Consider the following 19,037-nt stretch of genomic DNA (forward strand, 5'->3'; position numbering starts at 1 on the left):
ACAATGACAATAAAGATGTTAAATAAAGATCTGATCTTAGAATTAGGTTGAAGATCACTTAATGTGAGATGACTGGACAAACTCAGTGCTGCTGTAGAAAATGAAAATAAACAAACACTATGATATGATAGGCTATGAGAGGCTTCGACTTAATAATAGAATTCTTCTTTAAAACATGTCTAGAGGCTGTTGTTGCCTTTTTACAAAGGCCTCGATGTGCACGGGGGAACTGATTATATTTAGCCCAAATTTTTTGCAGATTTCTCTTTTTCTAACATGTTGTGAGATTTAGTGTGTTTTCCAACAGGATTTGTGAAAAAGGTTTTTCTATATGATTATTTTCCCTTTTCTAATTATGCTTCTGTTTGCAGGACAAGAATATGATGTGTTGTGTTGGAGTGGAGATGACACAGATACCTGCATTTTACTCGTGATTGGGCCTCATCACGCAGAACTTGTCCTCCCCTGATACTTCACCGAACACCCATTCATTAGATCTCGATTAAAATAGTGTGTTAGTGTAATTCAATTCAATTGTATTACTGTAGCACTTGGTCACAGCAGTTCCCTCAAGGGGCTTGATACTCTACGGTAAAGACTCTACAATAATAGAGAAAACAATCAGAAGATGAGTGAGCACTTTGGTAACAGTGGGAAGGAAAAACTCCCTTTTAACAGGAAGAAACCTCCAACAGAGCCAGGCTCAGGGAGGGGCGGGGCCATCTGCTGAGATTGGTTAGGGGTTGAGGGAAAATACTGGAAAGGGGAAAAATCACGGAGTCTCTGTCTATAAACTTACCAGCTACTGATCCTAAAAAAATAGCAACTTAACTTGAAGACACAGCTCGATTTGGCACCACTCTTATCTGTGATTGGTTAATACTGAATGTTATTGTCGCCTAAGATATCGATCCGTCTTTGGTACGGCTGCACAGACAGTTCTGTGTGGGCACATGGAAGCTACGCTAAAACTAGGTATCAGTTTAAGCTACCTCTCCTATATTACCAACAGTGTGTCAGTGTGGGAAAAAATAAATGATTATTATTCTTTTTAAATACTTTTCAACTTGCCCAGTCTAATTTCTTCTGTGTGTACGTATACTGAGCTTTTATTGCTAACAGGTCAGCTAAGCACACGGCTGCTGATAACCTCATGTAATGGATATTTTTAGATTACTGCTAACATGAGCGTCACCAGGCAGCTTTACTTAGTGAATTAGCAGCTGAACTCTTTAACAATGTGAAACAGAAGATGACTTAAGTCATAGCACTGAATCTTTATTCATTTATTTTTTTTTAGCATAATGATAGTTTCTACTTTTCTAGTTATCTCAGTGCTGCATGCCAACAGAGGGATCTGCTGCACAGGAGGACGAAAGCATCGCCTTTTTAAATAAAAAGCCTTTCCATGTGTTCTTGTGAGCGCAGTCTTCTGCAGCCCTCTGCAGTGAGAGTAAATCTTTAAACAGATATTGATTGCGCCTACAGCAATCACTTATTTTTGCAGATGCGGTGGAGCTGGACCTGTCAGCCCGTCATCTGTTTGAGGCAGACATCAATAAAGCTCCGAAAGCCCACGAAAAGAACTTCTGGCTCTAACCGGACCGGTTTCCTCCATCCACTTGGATCAGCCCTCCTTATTTCCAGGATTACAGTTGCTTTGAGGAGAGAAGCTCGCCAAGATAAGATGCAGCCAGATCTCATCACTCCGGCCTTTCATATCTCATATTTCCTTCCGACAGCTTTCCCCTAGATGCAATATCTAACACAATTTTTGCCAGCTCCTCTTAAATCAAATGCCTCGTCCAAATCAAGTCATGAATCACTTCTTAGCAAAGAAGGAGCCATGCTCTATGATAAATATAAACCAGTGTCAGCATGTACAATTCAGACACACACACACACACACACACACACCATTTCTAATGTGTGGTATCAGATTTGGCATCACTGTGTGTTGACAAACATTTTACTACTGCAGCAAGTGGTGAGCGGCTTTTTCCACTGAAATTTCAGGGACAGAGGAGACAACAGGTGCTTCGAGGCTTCCCTTTCATATTCTCGGCACTGCAGAATGAAGTGCCGGCTATATTTATGGGCTGATATCAGCTCCTTAAGCTAGATTTTACATGCCAAGGAGAGCAGTAGAGTACCATGACCGGCTCCCCGGGGAGGATGAGGGGTGAAGACTAAAGACTCGCTGGGCTGTAGAGGTTTATTCAAGGCCTGTTTTATGACCCTGAGCGTAAAAGGCTGGTGGTCTGCATGAGACAAAGTAAGAAAGGCAACATTTTTAATCGGTTTAAAAAAGGCGCAATCACAAGAGATGTGCAAATATTCCAAAAATGGTGGTGAAGGAAGTTTTCAGAGAAAAGACACAGCGATAAAGAGAAAGTAAGCGGGGGAGGGGGGCAAGTTGGAGCCAAGCAAGTTAAGAAGTATTTTTAGGAAGACGTTTATTTGTGGGTCTGTGAAACCAACCCGGGGTGTATACTTAACAGCCTTGCCATCCATCTCGCTCTCTCTCTCCTCTCTGCTACCATCTGTTGAGGTCTCTCAGCCTGTCACTGCGCTTCAGCTCTGGGAGACATTTTTCATTGACGGAACAATTCTGCAGATTCACTGCAGCTGATGCCGTAAAATGTGCCCGTTTCACTGATCTATACCCAGATTACAGATTACAGGTTAGATTAGGTTATGTCTTTGAGTACAGTAGGATATGGAAGCAAGCACGGCCCCTACACTTCAATAACTGTCAGAGATGAGAATAGGAGCATGGGATTCCTAAAATACTCAAAAAAATATTAGACATATTTCACAAAGGTGATTTTTCTTTTTGCTCTCTTCAGCTCAGCTGAACACAAACAGTAGCTGGAAGTTATGTTGAACTTTTCGAAGGTTTTATTGCTGATTTAAACCTCATTAGTCCAAATGTGTCATCTTTAGAGTAAAGTCATGTGCCATCTCTGCATTAGCTGAAGCCAAAGTCTCAGCTTTTACTTTTCTTGAGCCAAACTGTACAGCAACACAAGAAAACCTTAAAAAAAAAAAAAAAAAGTGAAACCTTATAACATTAACTGTATTACATTTTATGAGTTTCTTTTGACTATATTAAAACATGTCTTTGTTTAACCGGCTGTGAGCAATAAATTATACAAAAAAAGCCAAATGTAGCTAAAAATGATACAACTTAACTCTCATATATGCACATTTATTTTTACTCTCTTTTTTCCAGATTCAATGAAAAATCGAGCTTAAAATTTCCTGGTAATTATTTCTGGTTTTACAGGATTAACATCTCTATGAAATCATGTTAACTGAACGTATCCTTGCTCCCTTTGCATTTCTGACATGCCAGCTAGGAAGAGAAGGCTAATGACTTTGAGTCAGGTGCGGCAAACAGCTGAAACTTCCTGTTTAATTTGAATATGTTTTGGTAGCTCTCTTTCATTACGTGAAACAGAAATCTTCCTGGTAGGTGAAGGCTGTGGTCATCCAACATGGCGACCAATTACCAACCCTTAGAATCAAAAATACCAAACATGAAAATCAGTTCAGTCTGTTCACTGAACTGAAACATCGCAGTGGGTCATTTGTGTGCAAGGTGAACACCTCAAAGACAAAAGTGTAGCTCATTAACCTTTGCCGGTGTTGTTTTTGCCCCAGTGTGCCGTGGCAGACATCACCTGTGTCACTTGACTTTTGCTCCAGCAGCTCATTAAACACACCTGTCATGCTCTTTCTCCATGCGACCTTAAAGGTTGGCCAAACCCTACCCCGCCCCAAGTCTCGTTCAGTATAGGTTTCAAAATAAGATTAAAGACATACTTTAAGAGTTGTTGCTTTACTTTTTAAGTCATCAAATGTAATATTCCTCAGTAACATAAGAGGCTGTTTTAATAGGAAGTTGTGGTATAGATAATTAAAAAAAGGCATACTTATATTGGTCTAAAGTAACTTAACAAATTTTATAATTATTGTGAGTATTTCCCCTCTGCTTTTACGCCATCCTTTGCATCCTGTGCGCTGTTTCTAATTATCTCCAGGTTGGCTTAATGTCCTTATATCCCTATAAACTCGCATGTACTTTAAAAGTTAAGTAAAAAACGCAGGCAAAGTAAGAAAACAAAAACCTTCGGGAGGTGGTAATATATTTAGACAGTCTGCAAGGCAATCGGGGGTAACTGAAAGACAACACTGAGAAAGTTCCACAGCCTAAAATATCTGCCCACACAGCTTCAAGCAGGACTGAAGTGCCAGGTGTGAGGCCAGCGAAGGCGCAGTTTCATATTAGACTTCACACAATTAGACCAACACCACTGACTCCCAAATTAAATTCAGTCTGCCTTGTTAACGTGTTAAAAGCATTTTTTTAAAGCGCCGCTCACTGACTTGAACGCGAGCGAAGAGGTCCGATCTGTGCGTAATTACGCACGTCGGCACAAGCGCTACTCGAAACCGCTTTGTCCAAACCTACCTTCCGCTGCTGCTTCTCCCAGGCGGGGTCCAGCAGCAGATCCCTGTCCCAGTCCTCCTCCTGGGTCATGTACGCGTCTTCATGTTGGATCGTGTAGGAGTTGGTGTATGTTATTTGGGTTTCGACAGCTGTCATGGTTCCGCCTCAATCAGGACTTTACGCGTCCCCCTCAGCTTATTGGTAAGAAAAAAAAATAATCAGCAATAGAAACGAGGAAGATGACGCCGTGAGGCCAAACAACCTCCTTGAGACTTAGAGGTCTCGCTTTCGTGGGGGGAGAGAGAGAGTTAGGGGCTGCAGAGACCAGACTCCACTGGTGCGAGGTGCCTGTGCGGAGGTGGTGCTCCCACTACCAGAAGACCTTGCTGGCCGGTGCTCCTTTCCTGGTCAAAAGTGGCACACGTGACCGCACCCCAATAAGTACGGGAACCGACAGCGTGGGTATCAGGTTCTGGGCCTAAAAAGGTGTGAAAGGCGGGGTGGTCTCCCGCGGGTAGGGATGAGGGGGCTCGTGAGTGGTGTGGAAGTATGTCAATAACGCCTCCTTTCAGCAGAGAGGTTTTTATGGCCTGTGCAATGCACCTGTTGCTGTTAATGATCCTCAATGGCAAAGCCAGGCCTCTGTGCTTTCAGCCTACCTACAAATTCAAACAACTGAATCATGTATTCTTTAAAAAACAAAAAACAAACCCCACATGGGTCAATAAAATTAAGACACCCATTTCTGAGATTTTGACAACTTCTCAGCTCTGACTCCAGCTTAATCTAACCCCAGGCAAAGCAGCTCCTCCCTGCACTGCTCTCACTGGCAGCAGCTCACGCCATCTTATTCCTCACTCTAAAATTAGGCTGCAGGTAAAATGCATAGTTCCTGCTGTCATAAACGACACAGCAAAGGATCAAGCACCATTGGAGAGGAACTCGAATAAAACAAACCTTGCAAATAAAAACAAACTCAGGCAAATTATATGAGAAACAAAAAGATTTATTCATGATTTTTGTTCATGCAGACTGAAAAAAAATACCTCAACATCTTAAGAAATACAGACTAAAAGGCATAAATATATGCACACACAACCATACAGTATAATTGTCTTCATATCAGGACTTGTCATTCACAGTAAACATGTTGACGCAAATGTTTGATCCGACATTCACGGTGTGAAAATCCCCTCATCGTTCAGCGTTTGTGCTGGATTCGATTTCTTTGAAAGAGGAGCAGATCCCGATCGCTCTCCTCTTGAGATGACACACTATTCTGTCACCCCTGACGTCTTTGGAAACTAGAACGATTAACTGTAATTAACTGAGGCGTTTCGTTTAACTACACTAAGCTTGGTCCATTAACCTACTTGAAGAAGCTTAGCTACTGTGCGACTATTTGTGGTTACAATTAAGTTTGTGACTGAGCACCCGCTGAGCCGTGGGAACTGAAATGGCTAAACATAATGCCACCGTGGGACTGCTGACAATGAAATGGTCCGTGGAGAGGGAGGAAAAAAAGATGGGCTTGGCCTCAGGTGGCCTGTAATCATATAAGGGCAGAAGGGTGGACAAAATAACATGAATGCCAGCCAACACACTATTACTGCAGTTATGAGGGGGAGAAAAACCTTATAAATGATCAATAAATGCAGTGATTTTTGTATTGAGCTGCACTGCATCCTGCTGGCGTTCACATGCTGTCTGCCCCCCTCTATACGAGGTAACGTGTGAGATAAGACACTCCTGATGCTTTTATCTGAAGAGAGGATAAGCATCCTTAGAAGTGTGATTCTGTGATTCACATCTGTGCTAGATGACCTAGAAAAGTCTTGTTAATGAAACCTGCTTCAACTAAAAAAAGGCATTACGGTCTACAGTGTGAGGGCTGGGCTCAAACCTAAGCCGGAGCGGGTTCTGTTCCGGACATCTCTGCCAGTGTCTGCTGTACCCTGTGGGATCCCATCAAAAAAACAACACAATACACAAATATATATCTATATAAATGTGTGTGTGTGTGTGTGCAGAGTATCTCAGTTCTTCAGCTGTCCAAACCACAGAAGGCAGGGGGAGTTTGGGTGAGGAAGTGGAAGTAGAGAGGAGGCTGCAGCTCTGTCTGTCTGTGAATTCAGAGCAAGAGGGTGCGCGGGGAGGTCGGGGGTGTTTAAGAGATGTGTGGCTGCATTCACCCAAGCACGGGAAGCCTAGACTCACAAGCACCAGAAGAAGCCTTTTTAGTGAGGAGCCGGCAGAGTTGGAGGGGAGGGGTGAGGTGGCTGGAGGGGGGAAAAAAACTGGAGCACCGTGTGCCCTGATCATGGAGGCTGAGGAGGGGTTTCATCAGCTGCACTGCTTAAAGGACCAGTGTGTAGGATTTACTCGTGGAAACAGAATGCAGTACTCGGTTCAATTTTATCGATATAGCGCCAAATCACAACAGCAGTCGCCTCAAGGCGCTTTAGATTGGAAGGTAACACCCTACATTAACAGAGAGGACCCCAACGATCAGACGACCCTCTTTGAGCAGGCACTTCGGCGACAGTGGGAAGGAAAAACTCCCTTTCAACAGGAGCAAACCTCCAGATGGACCATGCTCAGGGAGTGGGCAATCGCCTGTGACTATATTACATACAGTATTACATGCAGTACTCATAGTTGTGTTTGTTTTCATTAGTGTAAAGAGCCCTTCACGTTTTCTCTAATCTTTGCTACGCTGAGGTCTGCAGACTCACAACTTCACGCTGTGGTTGCGTGCTGTTGCCATGGCGGCCTGGTTGTAAATGTGTGCGCCATTTAGTGACACAGGCTACCCTTGTTTTTGTGCTTTCGTTGGTCCTTTGTAGTAAAGTGAAACCGAGTGACTGAAAGCAATGAAAACGGACACAGTTGTTCCTCTTTGTGGTGAACTGCACTATTGCTCCCTTTCCTGTTCGAGCCAGCTTTTCGGCCAATCAGCATTCAGGATATGTGCTTTTTGGTCTTTCACCACATCTACACATGGCCTCTGCATCTGTAAAATACCCACAATCCTTCTTTCTAGGCAAATGTGCACTAATGTAGGACTATGGATCCTGCACTACACGTCCAGTCCTCGAACGCCACTAAATCCTACACAGCGGTCCTTTGGAGAGAAATAAAACTAGCCTCTATGTGCCTCTAAATGCATCCAAACATGATGAACTCATCATTTGTGTTTTTTAAAAAAAACTTAATGTGTCTGTGAACGCAAAAAAAAATCAGTTTTTTTGCACTTTGTATCCAAGCAACAGAGACATCAGATTCTAGGGCTCGTTATTATTAGCACAGACACTGTGTGCGACAACGTTTCCTTTTGATAAGGTTCTGGCCAGTGACTCTATTATGGGATGCTCCAAGATCAGAAAGGTGAGGTTAGAAAGTAGCTTTGGGCCAAAGGATCCTTCCACTACCAACTCACCTTATCAGTAAGTCATCTACTCAATCCTCCCCACCTCCTTTTAGTTTGTTAGGCGGACAGAAAGGCAGCGCCACGCTTGTCTCGACTCCGTCTCGCAGCGGTCGGAGCAAATGTGAGACAAACTCATTTGACATACAGCGAGTGTGTGCGGGACTGTGTGTGTGCATCAATAGTCTTAACAGGTAAGAATGTAGACGAGGCGTGGCTGTTAAACAACAAAACAGAGCTTCTGTGAGTCAAACCGGTGTGACGTCTCATTATTTAATAGCCACACCTCATACAAGTCACTCATAGCACATATCCAGCCGGTCCAGCTGACACTAGGATTAGAGAAACAGAGCTGCCGTACCAGAAAAGTCCTACAGGAGTCCCGAGATTGGTGAGAATCTTCAGGTCAGACTGGCCTTATTAGCTCGGCCGATCTTATAGGACGTTTCTGATTGGCACACAGGCTGTGAGGGACCCAAGGCAAACCCCCTGTTGGTTTATCTCGTTTTGTGATGGCGCTAAGGTCTTATGGGAGTTACGATCCCTTCCACAGCTGTGTGGCGCAAACCCATCATTCAACAGTTTCAGCAAAGCGGCTCGTCCAACACTGAAGTCTCTCTGTGTCGTGTTACTGAGTCCGGCGGCGGGCCACCACACATACACTGTCCGTTGGCACGCCCAGGCCACTACGGTAACAAAAGGAGGGTGGGTGGGAAGTTTGGGTTTAGGTGGGTGGTTCTGGGAAGTCTGAGTCCGAGCCAGAGCCACAAACCCAGATCCAAGGTGGTGGTGGTGGTGGTGGCGGCGGCGGTGGCGGCGGGAGTAGGGGGGTGAAGAAAAAAAAAAAAAAGCGCTGTGTATTTGTGTGTGAACGGCGGAAAGGAGAGGCGCACAGGAGGGCGGGGTTAAGGAGGAGGAGGTGTGAGAGAGGGGAGGGGGAAGAAGGAGGGAACTGGGGCGGGCAGGGAAGGGGCAAGGGCGGCGAATACGGCGGTGGCGAGGGCAGGGGGGAGGGTGTGTAGGGTGGGGGTGTCAAGCCTCACCAATCAATGAAATACCGCCCACAGAAAAATAGACAAACAAAAAAGAAGCTTTCTTTCTCTTTAACACACACACACAGACACACACCAGCAGGACAGAGAGGGCGCGCCAGTCGCCTCCTAAAGCTGATTGCAAGACTTGACTGAGACCTGTGCAGGGGTCCTAACCCCACCCAAACCCTGCCCACCAAACCCACAGAGGAGAAGCCCAAGGCTGTAGCCGCGGCACCGCCACTGCAGCAGAGGAGGAGTTACGGACTGGGGGAGGTGGGGGAGGAAGGTGGCGATGGCAGTGTGGAGAGGAGGGAGGTGGGGAAGGAGTGTTTGTTCAAGGCACAGTCAAAGGAGGGGGCGGCAGGTTGGGAGAGGGGAAGTCAGTGCTCTTTATGATTTCTTTGCTGCTGTTGTTGCGTTTTGTTTTGTTTTTTTTTGTAAACTTTTTTTATTTACCTTGGTGGTGAAGAGAGAGAGAGAACGAGTTCCCGCTGCGTTGGCGTCGCGCTAAAAGTCGTCCCCATGGCTCACGCCGCCACGCTCACGCACGGCTGCACCCCGGCCGTTCCAGGCGGCACGGTGACCTATTTCAGTTGAGATAGTTAGTCAAGCTGGACTGACGTGGGGCTTGTTTGTTTGTTTGTTTGTGCGGCAGAGTTACAGATTATCACACATGCAGGTCTGAGAGCAGAGAGGACACAGAGACACACGGAGAGGGAGAATTTGGTACAGCAGGGGAGAGATACCAGACCAGACCAGACCAGACACACACCCATCAAACCCCCCACCCGCCCAAGGAAACAGGACTGCTCCACAGATCAAAATGCACCCAGGCCATTCTATCTGTGTGCCTCTCCCCAGCTCTCACTGTGCCAAAACATCATTCCTACAAGAAAAAAATCATTTTTTTCTAACTTTTAATGTTACAGAGCCAGAATGAATCGCTGAAATGCATGTTCTCAAATGCAAATTAACCCCAAAACCCTTTGGTTGAGTTGGTCTGCACTGAGTTTGAGAGGCTGGAGAGAGGAAAGGAGCACCAACCTGCACTTACCCCGACCAAAGAGAGCAAAGCTGGGCCAGCATCTACACCTGTCTCCCCCTTGGGTCCCCAGTCAAATGGGTCTGGTGGTCATTTTACACAAGAGAAACAGATAGTGGGAGAAGAACAACATAAACAAGAAGAAGAAGAAGAAGGGGAAATGTCCAAACCCTTTGCTTTCTTTTACCACATTAGTGTCAGCCAAAACATTCTTTATTATAATAAGGTTTATAGTAATACATATTCTCAATAAAAAGCATGCTGATTTTTTTTTGAATGATTTTTTTTTTTTTTAACTTTTGATTTTTTATATTTTTCTTAAAAAGAAGGCAAAAAAAAATTAAAATACTTCTCTAAAAAATACGATCTCAAACATGGCAAACAAGACATTTCGCAAACCACATAGTTCTACAAAGGATGCAACTGGTATGTGTTCTGTATATACGACACAGAGAGAGATTACACCGTGAGATGCAAAGAAGTCGCTTAACTGCTAAAAAACAAAAAAAAGAAAGAAAGAAAAAAAAAAAACACAGGGGGAGAGAGAGGAAGGGGAGGAGGAGAGGGGAACGGGAGGGCAGTAAAGGGGCGTGTGCAGCAGACCGCCGTCACATAGCAGTTGCAAAATACTTTGAAAGTGGCTGTTTTAATGAAACGCAGAGCTACGCGGGTGGGATTTACCACTCGTCAAAGTCCAGTTCTACAAGCTCTAACAGATATATTAAAACAGACACTTTTGCTCTTTTCCCTTTTTTGCAATCGCAATCTAAAGCTGGTCTGGTATTCGGAGGGTCAAAGAAGCACGTGGACGACGCTGCCCCACCTCTCACTTCATTGGTGCTATCACTGTCGTTTCTGCTTTAACCAGCAGCTAGTAAAGTAACGAACCCGTGAAGGCTCGGTTTGTGGCTTTTTCTTTTAAGAGCTGTGAAACAAATCCCAGAGAAAGCTTCGCTCGCTCTCCAAGCCTTCTGGATACTAAAGCTCTGGAGGTCGGGCTCCCCCCGCCCTCCTTGAAATGATTAAAAAATAATGTCAAAAGCACTTAAAAATGGGAGGTCCCTCCACTTAATGCACTTCACTCGAGGCTTTATAGGCACATGATTGAGCTTGTCACATACCATCGTGGTTTCTAACAGGATGCGATTAAAAGATCCTTTTGTAAACTGCTCCCTCAGTAGTAACACATTGATTTTTTTTCTCCCTCCTTTCACCACCGTTTACAGTTCATCACATCCCAGGCTGACTTACGTCACAGGTAAACAACAAAAAACACATTTACACTATTTTTAAAAAAGGCCTCTGAAAATGATGGACTCCATACGGAACATCTACAAAAAAAAGTCACTGTCGGTAATATCTGGCTCCTCCCCCTCTAAACTGCTGACCCTGTCCCTTTACAAGGAGCGGGAACTGCCGACAATATAAGAGAACACAATAGAAAAGAATAGACATTGAAATTTGCTGTAAGAGGTAGGCAGCTGTAATTACAAAGAGCGAGAGAGGGAGAGGTGAAGCAGTGTCTTTCATTGCTGCAGTTAGAGTAAGGGTGGAGCGGGAGGGGAGGAGGGGAGGGTTCAGAAAAAAAAAAAAGGGAGTCAAAGGGGAGATCCAAACATACATTACAGTACGTTTATGTGTGCTTTACTCTTTTTTTTTTCTCTCCTTTCCTTTTCGGCAAGGCGCAGTTTTTTTTTTCTTTTTTTTGCTGCTGCGTTTGTGCGCTGCAAGGTCAGCAAGCCCTCACCTCTCACACGCGTCACAGCCCACGTCACATTCAAGACAAAACGTCCCTCGAAAAAAAACCAAACAAACCAAAAAACAAAGAAGACTCAACCTTGGTTCGGCCGGACGCGACGCAGCGCAGCCGTCACGCGCGAGAGCGTCGCCCTGACTTTCCATCTGGTTACGTTGCAAATTGAAACTCTTCAACATAAGGCAAAAAAGGTTTCAAATTAGCTGCCCTAACTGATCATCTAGGCCTAAGGAGGATGGCTGATGTCGTCAATCGAAGGTCTCGGCCTTAGAAAATCATAACTGGGTTTGCGGAAATAAAGGCATATATGAAACGGCCGAGCGGGTCGGCCTAATACTGGCACAAGTGTGAGACTGGCACGATAAAAAAGTAAAACTGAGAAGCACAAAGAATGCCCGCGCGACAGATGAAAGCCTCCCTTTCGGTGGCTGCACTGTGTGTGCGTGCAAACTGAACCAAGGCTGGCGTATCAAGTTTCTCCTAAAGCAGGTTAATAAACCAAGGAGTCCCCAGTTTAATACCACACACTTAGAGCCCCCAGACACACACACACACACACACACACACACGTACATACAGCTGCTGTAAGGTGGTCAAGTTTGGGGTTGGAAGAGGAGATTGGGGCGGGTGAGGGAGGGTGAAGGGTGGGAGGGGTTCAGGGCAAAGAGGGAGGGGCGGGCAGAGAGTTGTGTGCGACTATCGGAAGGGGGGCTCAGGCGTGTGAAGGGAGAGTTCGGGGCGGCGGAGGATGGCCTCCTTGCGCGTGGGCGGCGGCAACGGCGGCTCATACACCCTGGGCGCAGCCATGGCGGCTGCCACTGCCGCAGCGGCGGGGACCACTGGCCTGAGTGCATCCAGCGTGGCGACGGGCTGGGCTTGCATCGCGGGGACAGCCTGAACTGCTTGGACCGCTTGCATGGCCTGCATTCCCGGCATGCCAGGGATGGCGGTCACTGTGCTCGGTGATGCGTAGGCATACTGGAACTGTGGGTACTGCTGGAGCTGCTGGTAGTACTCCGCGTAGTACCTAAGACCGGGGAGGACAGAGATGGTTAGGTTAAGGTCCAATTTGGTTGAAGAGAAAATAGCTTGCAAGACAGTGAAACACGAGCTAAAACCACAAGAACAACATCAGATTTGTAAAGGTGAGGGAGCATCTTGAAATAATCATTTTAGAAAGATCTCTGTCATTATTTCACATCTGCTGCTTAGCAGGAAACAGAATCAAAGATTATATCCTACCTGGCCATGGGGTCTTCTGCGGCTTCCACTGCCTCTTCAGCTGCTCGACCAGCTGGCGTGGGCAGCAGGGGTCGGCGTGGCTTGGCCCTCTGGTACATAAATGGCTTCATCACAGGGTCCGGAAGCAGAGGTGCCGACCTCCGCAGTGGACTACGATCCCTCTCTCCGGACTTTGCCACAGCTGCTGCTGTGGCGGCAGCTGCCGTCTGCTGCTCAGCCACAACCTGCTGGCCCTGGGCGAAGTAATGCGCCTGCCTGGCAGCCTCAAAGATAGCCGTAGTCGGGTCCGCTGCTCCCATGGCGCTTAACTGAGCGTAGGCTGGTGCGGCGGCGCTGTAAATCGCAGGCGCTACAGAGTAGGCAGGATTAACGGCGGCCGCCGCTGTTGGCATTTCTATCCCAGGAGCCGCGGCCAGATAGACGGGGTGGTTGGCCATCGTCGGGGTGTAAACCGGAGTTGTGTAGGCAGCGGCAGCGGCGGCAGCAGCAGCGGCGGCTGCTGGGGACGCAGCCACCTGACCGTAAATATTAGGTGTCATGGAGCTGTATACCTGCGTGGCCCCTGACGTGAGAGCGGCCTGATTGGCCACCGTTCCGTAAAGCTGATTGGCAACGTTGGCACCGTACACCTGGCTGGCAAGGGCACCATAAACAGCTGGATTTACCGGGTTCCCATCTGTGCGTGTCCCGGTGGTAATCCCTGTGAGAGCAGCATATGTGGGATCAAAGGTGGAGGTGTTGTAGACTGAATTGTGCACGCTTTGCTGGACCTGCAGCGGTAGGCCGGCGGCCGCAGCGGCGGCAGCAGCCAAGACCGCTGCCTGACTCTGGTACTGCTCCAGAGAAGGTTTCCCCACAGGGCATTCTCCAGCATAGTGGCCCTGCTTCCCACAGTTCACACACGGGATCTTCCCCGTCGGCGCCTGCTTGCTGGGCTGGACCTTGGAGAGCTCTACGGACAGGGGCCGGCCCTTGAAGGAGGTGCCGTGCAGGGCTTCGATGGCCTGTAGCGCATCTTCCTTGTTTTCCATGTGAACAAAAGCATAGCCTGCGGAAAAGCAATGGCTGGATGTGATTCAGTGCACTGATAATAATAAGGATCACATTTGCTTACTAGGAAAATGAACTGTGCCAAAGGAAAGTGCACAACTTTACAATCGGGGCATTAGCTTTAACTTTGAACTTTGCACTCTGCAGTCTTTTTCAGGCGCTCCCAGCAATTCAGCAGCTATAATTAAACCATAAAACAGAATCTAAACTTAAACTTCACTTCAACTGTGAGTAGAGACCTGGCTTACCTTTGACTTTGTCACATTCGAGGACTTTCCCGAACGTCTGGAACAGCTGCTGGAGGTCTTCTGTGGTGCACATGCCGCTCAGATTACCCACAAACACCTTGGTGGAGTGCAGCGGCCTCCCCCTCGATTCCTCCACCACCAAATTCCGACCACGAAACTCCCGTCCATTGAGCTCCCGGATGGCCCGCTCCGCAGCACCCTCCCCCTGCAGATGCACAAAGGCGAACTGCCGCAGCACGCTGCAGCTGACCACCTGACCGTAGGGTTCGAAGATGGCCGACAGCTCTTCCTGCGTGGTGTCCAATGCCAGGTTACCCACGAAGAGCTTCACTGTGTGGCTCTTGTCCATGGCGCTGCGGAGAAACAGGGGGAGCGTTCGCTTTGACTGTTTGTTTAGAGATAAGTGAAAGGATTAGCAACACGGTATGACTATCAGCTGCCCCAGACGTGACAGTTACTGAGTGAGCATGAAGACACACCTTTGGCTCAGTGTTAGTCTGACAAGGGGAAGACTACAGGGGTGAAAAGCAGACACAGTGTATGAGCATCAAAAGCTTGGAAATGTCATTATCTCAAGCCTAAAGCTTTTATTTATTTTTAGACGACTAAAAAAAAAAATCACAGTTATCAACTTTTAGCTTATAGAGTAAAAGAGACTTGTTATTTGGAGAAAACGTTAAACACACCCATATATACACACACTCTTGATAAAGAACCTTTACACATGAATGAGGAGGCAGATTAACATTCAAATTCCTCAAATTGAATACCACACTGACCACAGATTTGCCTCAGAGTTGCCCGCTGAGGTCAGATAAAGTCATATTATGTAAAAACAGAGCAGTGGAGATCGTGCTAGCGAATAACCGCTAAACATTTACGATAAATGCCACAGAGATCACAGAGTTCGCTTAAGGAGACGTCGCTCTCACTCGCGAGAAGCAGGCTGTGACTACCCATGCAGCTATGAGTCACCCTCGTGCAGAGGAGACAGACAGGCCAATGGAGCATTTTGCACCAACAACTTCAAGGAGCAGTGCTGCTCCTGAACTCACGACGCATTTATAGTGACTTTCATGAATCCGGGTGCTTTAAAGAGGACCTATCACAGTTTTCCTCATTTTTCTGTCACACATACACCGTTATAACACCAAATGTTCATATTAATTGTGGTGAAAGTTTCTTGTAATGAGGTCCGCATATGTGGAAATAATCTCTGTGAGATAAATCATGTTTTAAAGCTCAGTTTGATACAGTGTTGTCGATTCCTGGTTCTGTGTGATCTCACTAGAGGAAATATGCCTAATATGGTCATCTCAGGCACAAATATGGATGTAGCGTTCAACTTTCTGATAAGTAGCTAAGTCAAAGTGCCTCAAACATGCATTCATATTAATAGCCAGCAGGGGGCGACGTCTGTGGTTTCCGGTTGTGTAGGCCTCTATTGGAAAATGGTCTTCTGCTTCCTCGCTTTGTGACCTCGGTAAACACCCTGCTGATGACTAAGGCCTCGACTATACTCTACTGTGGACTCGCTCACCATTTGATGATGACGTTTATGTGGAGCGGACCTGAATGGACCCTAGCGGACTGACGGGGAAAGCATAATCCCGGCCCTAAGATGCATCCACACCAGAAGCAATGTGGTGATCATGGAGCACATAAAGTGAAAGAGGACAGCTGGTGACTTCAGCATCTTTTCTCAACTTCCAGGCGACTGTCAGTGTGAGCACAGGATAGTGTTGTTACCATATGACCTGTCAGTAAGCATATTAGTGGGTTACCTAGGCAACTGGATCCTGGAACGCTTGCAAGTGGTGAGCCGTCAGTTTGTAAATGACACGAGAGGAACAAATCGCTTCCAGTGGACCCAGTGTCTCTTGTTTTAGGTCATGCTGCAAAGAAAATAAGTGAATTTTGTAAGATGAATAGATAGATGGATCTTTTACTTAATGATTAATTATCTGAGTAAATAAACCTTTGATTTTGGCCACATTTAAGATGTATTTTACCCATATTAATGCTTCATGTTTTCAGCAGCATTAAGAATAATAATAAAAGTAGTATAATCTACAATAAACAGGTCATGGGCTCATATTGAATATTTACAAAGTTTTATATGGAATATGATAAAATAATACAAAATTATGTTAAAGAAAAATGAGACTGACACAGTGAAAAACAGATCTTTAGCAAATAGTAATGCAAAATTTGGTGATTCTGAGAGTGAGAAAGGAGGATTATCCCGCGTACGCTCTTTGGATAATGACTTCTCAATCATTAGACATCAGACAGCGAGCTTGAGTCCACAGTTTCAGAGTCAGTTTAAAGACACAATTACTGAACAGGGTGGAAAAAGCATGTTAGCGCAATCCCCAAATAGTACTTGTAAGTGTGGTTAGTTTTGCGTGTAATTTACAAAAGTTGCTCCGTTTTCCAAGCACAAGCGCAATCAGTTCATTTCAATGTTAAACACAAAAAAATAGGGCAAGCTTTTTCCTCCGTTAAATCTTAAATTAGCAGTAAACGGTGTGTCACAAACAGTAAATCGCTTTGCACGCTTGATTTATATAGTTTCCTCCCTATATTTTGTACCTTCAGAAAGGAACTCCCAGCATACATATCCAACATGGTCGGTCTGAGAAGTCTCAGCGTTCCTCCACCTCGTCCTCCATGTCCACTTACACACAATCTTGTCACTGGGCTCTTTTCTAAATACACACAGTACTTCCTTCTATGCCAGAAACCACTTTGTGCTGTAACACATTACTAAATCTGACCCTAAGATGACACACCTCTGTATATGAGCACAGAAGCTCCGCCCATCTTCGGTTTAAATTTAGTTTTGTTTATATAGCGACAAATCACTGCAGCAAGGTGCTTTGTATTGTGATTTTAAGACCTCACAATTATCCAGAGAAAACCTTAACGATCAAGCCACTCATTTTGAGCAAGCACTTGGCAACAGTGGGAAGGAAAAACTCCCTTTTAACAGGAAGAAACCTCCAGCAGAACCAGGCTCGGGGAGGGGCGGCCATCTGTGACAAAGACATGCTGTGGAAGAGAGCTCGAGATCGTTGCAGTGAGGTGTATAAACACACAGTGATTCAAAAAGGTGACTGAAGAACAACTCAGTGCATCATGGGAGTCCCCCAGCAGCCTACACCTATTGCAGCATAAATAAGGGAGGCTTCATGGTCACCAGATCCAGCCCTAACAATATGCTTTATCAAAAAGGAAAGTTTTAAGCCTAATCTGAAAAGTACAGATAGTGTCTGTCTCCTGAATCCAAACTGGAAGCTGGTTCCTCAGAAGAGGGGCCTGAAAACTGAAGGCTCTCCCTCCCATTCTACTTTTAAATACTCTAGGAACAACAAATAGGCCTGCAGAGCGAGAGCGAAGTGCTCTAATCGGGTTATATAGTACTATAAGGTCATTAAGATAAGATGGGGACTGAATATCCAAGACCTTGCATGTGAGGAGAAGGATTTTGAATTGTTTCTGCATTCAACAGGAAGCTTCTGTTTGCGAGGGATAGCCAATCAGAAGACAGTATGGCTGCACCAGGAATTTCTTCAGTTGTAAATAACGTGAACAGGGCCCAAGAATAAAAATATGGAGCTAGAAGTGAGCATATCCCTTCACTTCAGCCTGTACATGTTTTACAGGACAACCCACCTCCCCACCCCAACACCACACAACTGGGTTTCTAGTTTTTTTGGTTTGAGTTTACCGAATACACCACCAGCACCACCACAGATACCCGCTCTCCACACTGGGTGAACCCCGCTCACATACAGTATGGCTGCTGCACTAACACTGGGTTCAAGTGAAGCATAAACCAGAGGTGGTGGTGGGGGAAAGCTGTTTTTGTGATGACGCAGCACGGCGCTGAGTCGACACATTTTCCACAGCTCGCTTTATTTACCAGCTCACAAATACCGAAAAGACACGAGATGAGTTGGTCGGACAGGCTGTCCGTGTTTTTGTGAATGGAGACACGAGAGAGAGGGAGAGAGAGCAGATGCTTGTTTGGTTCCGCTCGGCGATTCAAAGCAAAACCAAACAAAGTCCCGACAGCCAAACAGCCACGGACACGCATTAAACACACTTACTTTCACTTCCGATTGGGAGGCGTCGATGATCAATACTAATACCAGATACAACGGTATGACTCTCGGTGGCAGATCGATACAATGTAACACCACATTTTTTCTCCCTCCCCTTCTTCCTCCCGCACAGGAATGAATACAGTGAAACGGCGAGGCGATCTAAAGCTCTCCGTCCCTACAACAGCGCCGAAACCAGCAGCCCCCTCGCAGCTTTCAGACGGCGGGCTTTAACGAGCTCCCACATGAGAATAAGGGTGCAGAAAAGGCGATTAAATAAAAGGATCTACCATCTTACCTAAGCGGTGCTGTGTTTCAAAATGGTAGCGCCTGCTTCCGTTTGAACGTCGGGCATACTGCTGGAGAGGCTGCAGAGGGGGAGGGCTGCTGCTGCTGCTGCTGCTGCACCGGGAGGATGCTGAATCCTCACAAAAGAAGAGCCACCAAAATGACTCAAGCACACACAGAGACTCGCATGAGCCTTTGTGTATTACAGCTGAACAAAGCCCCCAAACAACAAGCGAGGGGGGCTCAATTAATGATGGCACGTTTACATCCAAGTGCAGGATTATTGTTTATGTGGGATCCTAATATCGACAGTATCGATATCAGCGCCGGTATTGGTAATGGATCGATGAGATCGATATCTTTACGTATTATTTGTTGAGTATGT

At 46.1% G+C, this 19,037-nt stretch overlaps 2 protein-coding genes across 8 annotated transcripts in view; both read right to left on the reverse strand.

Annotated features, from left to right (window-relative positions):
* The window catches only part of actn3b (actinin alpha 3b), a 37,731-nt gene extending 32,847 nt beyond the window's left edge, over nt 1–4,884 (reverse strand). The window contains exon 1 of the mRNA XM_087836282.1: nt 4,478–4,884. Coding sequence (XP_087692408.1) covers nt 4,478–4,612 — 135 coding nt within the window. The 5' untranslated portion in view covers nt 4,613–4,884. The remainder of the gene's footprint in view (nt 1–4,477) is intronic.
* A 557-nt stretch (nt 4,885–5,441) lies between these two features.
* On the reverse strand, nt 5,442–18,922 carry rbm14b (RNA binding motif protein 14b). 7 transcript variants are annotated; one of them, XR_437488.3, is made up of 6 exons: nt 18,663–18,922; nt 16,040–16,150; nt 14,256–14,608; nt 12,958–14,005; nt 9,972–12,742; nt 5,442–9,501 (listed from the first exon to the last, which is right to left on the reverse strand). XR_437488.3 is itself a non-coding variant. In XM_006805487.3 (5 exons), the coding sequence occupies exons 3-5, from the start codon at nt 14,602–14,604 to the stop codon at nt 12,412–12,414; spliced, it is 1,728 nt and encodes a 575-aa protein (XP_006805550.1). In that variant the 5' UTR covers nt 14,605–14,608; nt 16,040–16,150; nt 18,663–18,922; the 3' UTR covers nt 5,442–12,411. The 7 variants fall into 7 exon arrangements, 4 of the variants coding, with proteins under 4 accessions (XP_006805550.1, XP_006805552.1, XP_006805551.1 ...); XR_437486.3 differs by having other exon boundaries at nt 5,442–8,569; nt 9,374–12,742; XR_437487.3 differs by having other exon boundaries at nt 5,442–8,630; nt 9,374–12,742.
* Nucleotides 18,923–19,037: the final 115 nt, after the last annotated feature.

The sequence above is a fragment of the Neolamprologus brichardi genome, chromosome 3 (genome assembly GCF_056152115.1).
Source record: "Neolamprologus brichardi isolate AB-2024 chromosome 3, ASM5615211v1, whole genome shotgun sequence".
In the NCBI taxonomy this organism is placed as follows: Eukaryota; Metazoa; Chordata; class Actinopteri; order Cichliformes; family Cichlidae; genus Neolamprologus; species Neolamprologus brichardi.

Coding starts and splice junctions, on each gene's coding strand:
- rbm14b (XM_006805490.3), bottom strand. CDS start 14,604: ATGGACAAGAGCCACACAGTGAAGCTCTTCGTGGGTAACCTGGCATTG. Junction 14,006..14,255: donor CGAATGTGACAAAGTCAAAG/GTAAGCCAGGTC, acceptor GCTTTTCCGCAG/GCTATGCTTTTGTTCACATG. Junction 12,743..12,957: donor GCAGAAGACCCCATGGCCAG/GTAGGATATAAT, acceptor CCCCGGTCTTAG/GTACTACGCGGAGTACTACC.